The 11,095-nt window shown below is 62.9% G+C and overlaps 1 protein-coding gene across 2 annotated transcripts in view; it reads right to left on the reverse strand.

Moving 5' to 3' along the window:
- CEP43 (centrosomal protein 43) overlaps nucleotides 1-10,448 on the reverse strand; it is a 37,901-nt gene extending 27,453 nt beyond the window's left edge. For both annotated transcript variants that reach the window (XM_070074588.1, XM_070074587.1), the window contains exons 1-5: nucleotides 10,272-10,448; nucleotides 9,258-9,311; nucleotides 4,861-4,915; nucleotides 4,385-4,473; nucleotides 3,889-4,026 (exon numbers count right to left, since the gene is read on the reverse strand). In XM_070074588.1, the coding sequence (XP_069930689.1) occupies nucleotides 3,889-4,026; nucleotides 4,385-4,473; nucleotides 4,861-4,915; nucleotides 9,258-9,311; nucleotides 10,272-10,373 (438 nt within the window). In that variant the 5' untranslated portion in view covers nucleotides 10,374-10,448. The remainder of the gene's footprint in view (nucleotides 1-3,888; nucleotides 4,027-4,384; nucleotides 4,474-4,860; nucleotides 4,916-9,257; nucleotides 9,312-10,271) is intronic.
- Nucleotides 10,449-11,095: the final 647 nt, after the last annotated feature.

The raw sequence follows: 11,095 nt of genomic DNA on the forward strand, positions 1-11,095 counted from the left end.
GCACCTCCAGGGAGGGACACAGGGTCCACACAGCACCTCCAGGGAGGGACACAGGTGACCACACAGCACCTCCAGGAGGGACACAGGGTCCACACAGCACCTCCAGGAGGGACACAGGGTCCACACAGCTCCTCCAGGGAGGGACACAGGGTCCACACAGCTCCTCCAGGAGGGACACAGGGTCCACACAGCACCTCCAGGGAGGGACACAGGGTCCACACAGCACCTCCAGGAGGGACACAGGGTCCACACAGCACCTCCAGGGAGGGACACAGGGTCCACACAGCACCTCCAAGAGGGACACAGGCGACCACACAGCACCTCCAGGAGGGACACGGGGTCCACACAGCACCTCCAGGGAGGGACACAGGGTCCACACAGCACCTCCAGGGAGGGACACAGGTGACCACACAGCACCTCCAGGAGGGACACAGGGTCCACAGAGCACCTCCAGGAGGGACACAGGGTCCACACAGCACCTCCAGGGAGGGACACAGGGTCCACAAGGCACCTCCAGGGAGGGACACAGGGTCCACACAGCACCTACAGGAGGGACACGAGGTCCACACAGCACCTCCAGGGAGGGACACAGGGTCCACACAGCAACTCCAGGAGGGACACGGGGTCCACACAGCACCTCCAGGAGGGACACAGGTGACCACACAGCATCTCCAGGAGGGACACGGGGTCCACACAGCACCTCCAGGAGGGACACAGGGTCCACACAGCACCTCCAGGAGGGACACAGGCATCCACACAGCTCCTCCAGGAGGGACACAGGGTCCACACAGCTCCTCCAGGGAGGGACACAGGGTCCACACAGCACCTCCAGGGAGGGACACAGGTGACCACACAGCACCTCCAGGAGGGACACAGGGTCCACACAGCACCTCCAGGAGGGACACAGGGTCCACACAGCTCTTCCAGGGAGGGACACAGGGTCCACACAGCTCCTCCAGGAGGGACACAGGGTCCACACAGCACCTCCAGGGAGGGACACAGGGTCCACACAGCACCTCCAGGGAGGGACACAGGGTCCACACAGCACCTCCAGGGAGGGACACAGGGTCCACAAGGCACCTCCAGGGAGGGACACAGGGTCCACACAGCTCCTCCAGGAGGGACACGGGGTCCACACAGCACCTCCAGGGAGGGACACGGGGTCCACACAGCACCTCCAGGAGGGACACGGGGTCCACACAGCACCTCCAGGAGGGACACAGGTGACCATACAGCATCTCCAGGAGGGACACGGGGTCCACACAGCTCCTCCAGGGAGGGACACGGGGTCCACACAGCACCTCCAGGGAGGGACACAGGGTCCACACAGCACCTCCAGGGAGGGACACAGGCATCCACACAGCACCTCCAGGGAGGGACACAGGGTCCACACAGCACCTCCAGGGAGGGACACGGGCGTCCACACAGCTCCTCCAGGGAGGGACACGGGCGTCCCCCACAGCACCTCCAGGGAGGGACACGGGCATCCACACAGCTCCTCCAGGAGGGACACAGGGTCCACACAGCACCTCCAGGGAGAGACACAGGGTCCACACAGCACCTCCAGGGAGGGACACGGGCGTCCACACAGCACCTCCAGGGAGGGACACGGGCGTCCACACAGCACCTCCAGGGAGGGACACAGGGTCCACACAGCTCCTCCAGGAGGGACACAGGGTCCACACAGCACCTCCAGGGAGGGACACGGGCGTCCACACAGCACCTCCAGGGAGGGACACGGGCATCCCCCACAGCACCTCCACGGAGGGACACAGGCGTCCCCCACAGCTCCTCCAGGGAGGGACACAGGGTCCACACAGCTCCTCCAGGAGGGACACAGGGTCCACACAGCACCTCCAGGGAGGGACACGGGCGTCCCCCACAGCTCCTCCAGGGAGTGACACGGGCGTCCCCCACAGCTCCTCCAGGGAGGGACACAGGGTCCACACAGCTCCTCCAGGAGGGACACAGGGTCCACACAACACCTCCAGGGAGGGACACAGGGTCCACACAGCACCTCCAGGAGGGACACAGGGTCCACACAGCTCCTCCAGGAGGGACACAGGGTCCACACAGCTCCTCCAGGGAGGGACACGGGCGTCCCCCACAGCTCCTCCAGGGAGGGACACGGGCGTCCCCCACAGCTCCTCCAGGGAGGGACACGGGCGTCCCCCACAGCTCCTCCAGGAGGGACACAGGGTCCACACAGCTCCTCCAGGAGGGACACAGGTGACCACACAGCACCTCCAGGGAGGGACACGGGCGTCCACACAGCACCTCCAGGAGGGACACAGGGTCCACACAGCACCTCCAGGGAGGGACACAGGGTCCACACAGCACCTCCAGGAGGGACACAGGGTCCACACAGCACCTCCAGGAGGGACACAGGATCCACACAGCTCCTCCAGGAGGGACACAGGGTCCACACAACACCTCCAGGGAGGGACACAGGGTCCACACAGCACCTCCAGGAGGGACACAGGGTCCACACAGCTCCTACAGGAGGGACACAGGGTCCACACAGCTCCTCCAGGGAGGGACACAGGCGTCCCCCACAGCTCCTCCAGGGAGGGACACGGGCGTCCCCCACAGCTCCTCCAGGAGGAACACAGGGTCCACACAGCTCCTCCAGGAGGGACACAGGTGACCACACAGCACCTCCAGGGAGGGACACGGGCGTCCACACAGCACCTCCAGGAGGGACACAGGGTCCACACAGCACCTCCAGGGAGGGACACAGGGTCCACACAGCACCTCCAGGAGGGACACAGGGTCCACACAGCACCTCCAGGAGGGACACAGGGTCCACACAGCTCCACCAGGAGGGACACAGGGTCCGCACAGCTCCTCCAGGAGGGACACAGGGTCCGCACAGCTCCTCCAGGAGGGACACAGGGTCCACACAGCTCCTCCAGGGAGGGACACAGGGTCCGCACAGCACCTCCAGGAGGGACACAGGGTCCACACAGCTCCTCCAGGGAGGGACACAGGCGTCCACACAGCACCTCCAGGAGGGACACAGGGTCCACACAGCACCTCCAGGGAGGGACACAGGGTCCACACAGCACCTCCAGGAGGGACACAGGGTCCGCACAGCACCTCCAGGAGGGACACAGGGTCCACACAGCTCCTCCAGGAGGGACACAGGGTCCACACAACACCTCCAGGGAGGGACACAGGGTCCACACAGCACCTCCAGGAGGGACACAGGGTCCACACAGCTCCTCCAGGAGGGACACAGGGTCCACACAGCTCCTCCAGGGAGGGACACAGGGTCCACACAGCTGCTCCAGGAGGGACACAGGGTCCACACAGCACCTCCAGGAGGGACACAGGGTCCACACAGCTCCTCCAGGAGGGACACAGGGTCCGCACAGCTCCTCCAGGAGGGACACAGGGTCCGCACAGCACCTCCAGGAGGGACACAGGGTCCACACAGCTCCTCCAGGGAGGGACACAGGCATCCACACAGCACCTCCAGGGAGGGACACAGGGTCCACACAGCACCTCCAGGAGGGACACAGGGTCCACACAGCTCCTCCAGGAGGGACACAGGGTCCACACAACACCTCCAGGGAGGGACACAGGGTCCACACAGCACCTCCACCTCTGTGGCCGCTCTTGTGTTTTACATCCTGTGTCACAGGCCAACAGCTGGTCAGTGAGAAGCTGCTCTGTCCCCTCTCGCTCCCAAATCCAACCCCTTCAAGATCCAAGGACACACAGCGGTGTCTGACCCTTATTACACACGTGTGCGACCTGGGCGTACTCCGTATTTTCCAGGAACACTCTATGGAAACGTCGTTCGCAGCACGGGCATGACCGCGAGGTGAGACTGAGAAGCCGTGACCAGGGTATGAGACGAAAGCTGGCACAGCGTGCACTTACTTCGCCATTGGCGGGCCCCTTCTCCTTCTGCTGGCAGCGTCGAATCACTTCCAGTAACAAGGGCCCGCCCACAGTACCTTCAGCTTCAATGATTCCTAAGTCCCGGGCTAAATTCTCTCGACCTTCTAGACCTTGGAACTAACAAAGACAGGGAGGTAAATGCACAAAAACATAGCAAGGGTACCTTTAGAGATTAACTATTTTCAGAGTTTAAAGACACCTTTTTTAAATAAATTATATTCATTTTTTCTCTGACAGAGACTCCATAACGTCACAACAGAACTGACTACGGTAACGCCAAGGGGTTACCAGGAAGCGTCGAGCTCCAGGAAGCAGGCACACCCGGCCTCCTTCAGCTCAGATGCTTCCTAAGTAGAAACGATAATCAGCCCAAATGCAAGAAACTAAGAGGTCAGATAGTAACTTTCGGTTAGTGTTAACTCAACTGTAGCAAAGATGACGTCACAGAATAGATGTAAAAAATCGTGAATCTCACCGTGCTAGTTTCAGGTTGAAAAACGGCCAAGGTAAAGTCAAGGTTGAAAAACTGTAGGAATTCTGCAACAAGACTAGCCACTAAACGGCCTGTAAAAACCAGAAAATGCTGGTGACCAAGCTTTAAGAACTCTGAACTCCATATTAGCAATTAATGGGAGAAAGGGTTTCTAGTTTTTTGTTATCAATTTCTTCTTTGAATAATCTGATTAATGAAAAACCCAAATTTCCCAATTTTTTTCAATAGGATCAGCAATCTGAAACTGCTAGACAACATGACATTTCGTAAATGCACTTCAGTGTTGTGCTTTGGGCAGTGAATGGGCCTCAGCCAGCACCTTCCCAGGACCAGAAATACTAGTAACAACTTAACCACCGCACAACCAGGACCCCGGCGAGGAGCCGTGTCAGTCCCAGGCGCTCTCCCACGGGGGTCAGGACTAGGACTCAGGACGGGGGACCTAAGTGAACGCTTACCATCTTTCGTGTTTAAGAACTTCCTCAGGCTCTCATTGACTAAAGGAGTTTTGTTCTGTTAAAAAAGCGAAATCGTTTGTCATGTATTTTAAGAACAACTACAAAATGTACATTAAAGCTTAATTTTTGGCAAAAATGTAGTAAATGGCCATAAAATCATGACAATACATACACAAATCATGGCTCTATGAAATCCATTCCACAGCTCACAGGGTATGCTTTGTACTACTTAATAGCTAGTCAAAGTTAATGAAATTATACATGAAGATATGTGTTTCTTTTACATTTTCAGATATTTTACAAATCGCTACAAAACTGCTTTTAAAGCTAAATATTCCGGGGCTGGGGCCGTGGCACAGCAGCAGGGTTGCCACCTGCAGTGCCAGCATCCCATTTAGGCTCGGGTTCGAGTAACACTTGCTCTACTTCCAACCCAGCTCTCTGCTATGACCTGGAAAGCAACAGAAGACCACAGTCTGATGGAGGAGGACGGGACCACAGTCTGACGGAGGAGGAGGAGGACAGACCACACTCTGACGGAAGAGGACGGGACCACAGTCTGATGGAGGAAGAGGACGGGACCACAGTCTGATGGAGGAGGAGGACGGAACCACACTCTGACGGAAAAGGAGGACGGGACCATGCTGATGGAGGAGGAGGACGGGACCACAGTCTCAGGGAGGAGGAGGACGGGACCATAGTCTGAGGGAGGAGGAGGAGACGGGACCACAGTCTGAGGGAGGAGGAGGACAGGCCCACAGTCTGACAGAGAAGGAGGACGGGACCACAGTCTCAGGGAGGAGGGGGACGGGCCCACAGTCTTAGGGTGGAGGAGGACGGGCCCATAGTCTGAGGGAGGAGGAGTGTGGGGAGCAACTCGGACTAGACTAAGTTACTGTAATTAAGACTTATTCTATGCATCTGCTCTCCCACAATATGGCGCTGAGAAGGGAGAAACAGCTTCTGCTCAGCTGCCTCCAGTTCAACCAATAAACAGCAGGACCTGCTCCTGATTGGAGGAGAGCAGCGTACTCGGCGTGTGGGTAGCAGAGTTGGGATTGGTGGAAGAGGACTATAAAGGAGGAGAGAGACAACATGCACCAGGAACATCTATCTGAAGGAACACCTGTGCAGCCCCCGAGAGAGCCGGCCGGCGGTGTGCCGCTCCCCCGCGGAAGTGGGGAAAGTGGCTAGGGGGAACCGCCCTTCCACGGAGGTGGAAGGGACAGTAGCCAACCCGGGAAGAACCAGCAGCAAACCCGGGGAGGGCCGAGCAGACGAAAGAACAGCGCAGGGTCCTGTGTCGTTCCTCCACGAAGAGGGGGAGCGACATAATGGTGCTGTGACTCGGATATGAAGCCTAGGCAGGGTCTAGTGTCGTTCCTCCATGAAGAGGGGGAGCGACATAATGGTGCCGTGACTCGGATAGGAAACTTAGGAGGGAAGAAGTGGAAAATACCGGAGAGAGAGACTAGCAAAGAGCCTAGGGAAAAGCCGGACGGAAAAGGTGCCGGAAGAAGCTATCGAAAGCCTAGGTATAGACTCGGATACGGACTGTGGGAAAGAAGTTAGGATTTAAAGTGAAAGCAAGAAGAAACTTAGACTCAGATACGGACTGCAGGTTGAAAGTGAAAGTGAAACCTATAAGAAACTTAGACTTGGATACGGACTGTGGGGAGAAGCCAGGAGAAATGAGAGGGGAATATTGTTGGAAGAAAACTTAGGGAAACATACTGGGTAGAGAAAAATGTTAGGGAGGATGAAGCCGCGAGTGCAGGCCGAGGCGGAGACGTAAGCCAGCTTGGAATTCTTCAAGTCAGCCCGGGGAGCAAAAGGCGAAAATCTGGAACCAGAGGCAGAGACGTGGGCCACCAGGTTGGAATTCGCCAGGTTAGTCCGGGGAACTTGGATTGAATGCTAGTGGCGGAGACGTAAGCTGTGCTGTGTGACTCGCGGAAGCTGCCGCGTGCAGAGAGAGCACGGGGCGTGAATAGATAGGGAACGCGGGGCTGGCGTGAGGCCGTGGTGCGGGCGCGAAGGGCGTGGAGACCGCAGAGTGTGCGCGCGAAGCCGAGCCGCGCAGAGCCGGGAGCCCGCTGCAGGGCGGGCGCGGGGAAGCCGCGCAGATGAGAGAAGCGCGGGCTGAAGCGGCTCAGAGCCGGGAAGCCGCCGAGAAGCAGCCTCAGGGCGGGCGCCGGGAAGCCACAGGGATAAGAGAAACAGAAATTTAGAAGTAAAATGAGAGAAATAGGAATGCTGGTAGATAGAAGTAAAATAGGAGAGATAGGAATGCCCGGAGATAGAGAAATAGAGAAAAATAAGGCCTCCCCTCAACATGGCAATGAGAGAGCTTGGATTTGGTCTGCCTGATTAGGGAGGTGGTGAGCACCTGTGGGCGGCTAGCAGCTTATGCGCCGCAGGTCACCGAAGACAGGCACAAATTAACATCAATAAGTCTCCCCACAATACCGCAATGAGAAGGCTTGGATTCGGTCTGCCTGATTAGGCGATAAGCACCAGCAGGCAGCTCGACCAGAGTATGAGCTGCAGATCACCGAAGATAGGCACGAATCAACACCAGTAAGTCTCCCCACAATACAGCAATGAGAAGGCTTGGATTCGGTTTGCCTGATTGGTAGGGCTTGTAAGCACCTGCAGGCAGTTCTAGCAGAGCAGAGCATGCGCTGCAGGGCACCGAACACAGGCACGCATCAGCGCCTAAAAACCTCCTCACAACATGGCGAAGAGAGGACCCGGATTCGGTCTGCCTGATTGGTAGGGCTTGTAAGCACCTGTGGGCAACTCTAGCAAGCAGAGCAGAGTGTGTGCCGCGGGACACCGAAGACAGGCACGTATCAACGCCAAAAATAAAAAGAAAGGGGGATCTGTGGGGAGCAACTCGGACTAGACTAAGTTACTGGAATTAGGACTTATTCTATGCATCTGCTCTCCCACAATATGGTGCTGGAAGAGAAGAAAACAGCTTCTACACAGCTGCCTCCAGTTCAACCAATAAACAGCAGGACCTGCTCCTGATTGGAGGAGAGCAGCGTACTCGGCGTGTGGGCAGCCGAGTTGGGATTGGTGGAAGAGGACTATAAAGGAGGAGAGAGACGACATGCACCAGGAACATCTATCTGAAGGAACACCTGTGCAGCCCCCGAGAGAGCCGGCCGGCGGTGTGCCGCTCCCCCGCGGAAGTGGGGAAAGCGGCCAGGGGGAACCGCCCTTCCATGGAGGTGGAAGGGATGGTAGCCAACCCGGGAAGAACCAGCAGCAAACCCGGGGAGGGCCGAGCAGACGAAAGAACAGCGCAGGGTCCTGTGTCGTTCCTCCACGAAGAGGGGGAGCGACAAGGAGGACGGGACCACAGTCTGAAGGAGGAGGAGGACGGGCCCATAGTCTGACGGAGGAGGAGGACGGGCCCACAGTCTGAGGGAGGAGGAGGACGGGCCCACAGTCTGAGGGAGGAGGAGGACGGGCCCACAGTCTGAGGGAGGAGAAGGATGGGCCCACAGTCTGAAGGAGGACGGGCACACAGTCTGAGGGAGGAGGAGGACGGGACCACAGTCTGAGGGAGGAGGGGGACGGGCCCACAGTCTGAGGGAGGAGGAGGAGGACGGGCCCACAGTCTGACGGAGAAGGAGGATGGGACCACAGTCTCAGGGAGGAGGGGGACGGGCCCACAGTCTGAGGGAGGAGGAGGACGGGCCCACAGTCTGAGGGAGGAGGAGGACGGGCCCACAGTCTGAGGGAGGAGGAGGATGGGCCCACAGTCTGAGGGAGGAGGAGGATGGGCCCACAGTCTGAGGGAGGACGGGCACACAGTCTGAGGGAGGAGGAGGACGGGCACACAGTCTGAGGGAGGAGGAGGACGGGACCACAGTCTGAGGGAGGACGGGCCCACAGTCTGAGGGAAGAGGAGTTTGGGCCCACAGTCTGAGGGAGGAGGAGGACGGGCCCACAGTCTGAGGGAGACCGCGTCCACTCTGCGGGCCACACGTGCGCAGCTTCTCCTGCATTCAGTTTTTCTCTTGTATGAGACGCCGAGCGGGCGAGAGGACGGCGGCCAGCGCGGCTCCCCCACCCCCACCGCGCTGGTCTGGGCCGCCCAGGCAGGCGCCTCCGAGGACTCCAGCCACACCTGCTGCCTGCGGGCGGGCGGGCGCCGGCAGGACACCTGCGGCAGAGGCTGGGCCGGGACTCGAACCGGGGGCGCTGAGAGGGCCACGGCGTTGCGGAGGCCCTCCCCGCCCCCAGGACGCATCACCCCCCTGTCCTGGTCTGTCACCCGGCCCCTCTCTAGGGCTACTCCGCAAAGCGGACCCCGATCGCCGCGCCGGCCCCCCCCCCCGCCCCCGCCCCGCCCCCGGCCCCGCCCCGCGCTCGGCTCTCACCTCCACCTTCTCCTGCTCCTCCAGCGCCAGGAACACGGCCGCGCGCAGCTCGGCCTTGGGAAGAGGAGCCCGAGTCAGCGCCCGCGTCCGCGACCCCCGCCCCGGGCCCAGCCCGCGTCCGCGACCCCGCCCCGGGCCCAGCCCGCGTCCGCGACCCCCGCCCCGAGGTCCAGCCCCGCATCCGCGACCCCCGCCCCCGAGTTCCAGCCCGCGTCCGCGACCCCCGCCCCCGAGGTCCAGCCCGCGTCCGCGACCCCCGCCCCCGAGGTCCAGCCCCGCGTCCGCGACCCCCGCCCCCGAGGTCCAGCCCCGCGTCCGCGACCCCCGCCCCCGAGGTCCAGCCTGCGTCCGCGACCCCCGCCCCGGGCCCAGCCCCGCTCTCGCCGCCCCCGCCCCCGAGGTCCAGCCCCGCGTCCGCGACCCCCGCCCCGAGGTCCAGCCCCGCGTCCGCGACCCCCGCCCCGGGCCCAGCCCGCGTCCGCGACCCCCGCCCCCGAGGTCCAGCCCGCGTCCGCGACCCCCGCCCCGAGGTCCAGCCCCGCGCTCGCCGCCCCCGCCCCCGCCCCCGAGGTCCAGCCCCGCGTCCGCGACCCCCGCCCCGAGGTCCAGCCCGCGTCCGCGACCCCCGCCCCCGAGGTCCAGCCCGCGTCCGCGACCCCGCCCCCGAGGTCCAGCCCGCGTCCGCGACCCCGCCCCCGAGGTCCAGCCTGCGTCCGCGACCCCCGCCCCGGGCCCAGCCCCGCGTCCGCGACCCCCGCCCCCGAGGTCCAGCCCCGCGTCCGCGACCCCCGCCCCGAGGTCCAGCCCCGCGCTCGCCGCCCCCGCCCCCGCCCCCGAGGTCCAGCCCCGCGTCCGCGACCCCCGCCCCCGCCCCCGGCCCGGCCCCCGCACGCCGAGCGCGTCCCGCTGTGACGCCCGCGGCCCCCAGGCCCCGCGCCCGCCTCGCCCCGCGGCCCCCAGGCCCCGCGCCCGCCTCGCCCCGCGCCGGGCCAGGCCCCGGCCTCCCGGCCCCACCTTGATGCGGTTCAGGACCCCGCTGTTCTCCAGCGTCTGCACCAGCAGATCCCGCAGCTCCGTGTCCTCCTCGGCCGCCACCGCGGCCGCCGTCGCCGCCATCTTGCTTCTCCAAGACAACCGCCGAAGCCGCGCCGACGGCCAACGGCAGCCGCGGAGGCACACGGCGCACGCGCGGCGCCGCCGACGCCCCGCCCTTTGCGTCGGGGGCGGGGCCGCGGCCGGCGCTGGGGGCGGGGCCTGGAGCGGGGCGGGGCCTCAGGCGCCCGCGGGCCGTGAGGGCGCGCGCACTGGGGCGGGGCTAGGCTGGCCGCCTGCGGTGCTGTCCCAAGTTACGCTTGTGGCGAGGTGCACTGAAATCGGGACCTCCCCAGTCGAGAACGCCCGGCGGCCGGCGGGTGTGAGGGGTGGGCGAAGATTCTAGAAGCCGGGAGGACCCCTCCCCACCCCTGGGATCCCCGCTGATGCTCCCCGCCGCTCCGGGGTCTTGGCTGGCTACTCGACAAGGCCCCAGGCTGCGCCCCTCGCCCCTGCCCGAGGCGGCGCCCACCTGCTGCGCGCTGGCCGCCTCGCCTGCGCCAGGCACCTGCGCTCGCTGGGGGCGGCCGGGGGGCGCGGGGCTCCACGTCGGGAGCTGTGGGACTTCCGGTCGCCTGCGTTGTTAGCTGTGGGCTGTCCACGGTCTGTGCCGCTCCCCGCTGAGACAGGACGCAGCGCACCCAGGCCTCCGCTCACCTCTCCCTTTCCGCTCCCTGCTGGCTGTTGGGCCGGGGGCGCAAGGAGGGAGCTCGGTGTGTCCTGCGGTCACGGTCACGCGCGGCTCC

This window comes from Oryctolagus cuniculus, chromosome 5, assembly GCF_964237555.1.
Source record: "Oryctolagus cuniculus chromosome 5, mOryCun1.1, whole genome shotgun sequence".
NCBI lineage: Eukaryota > Metazoa > Chordata > Mammalia > Lagomorpha > Leporidae > Oryctolagus > Oryctolagus cuniculus.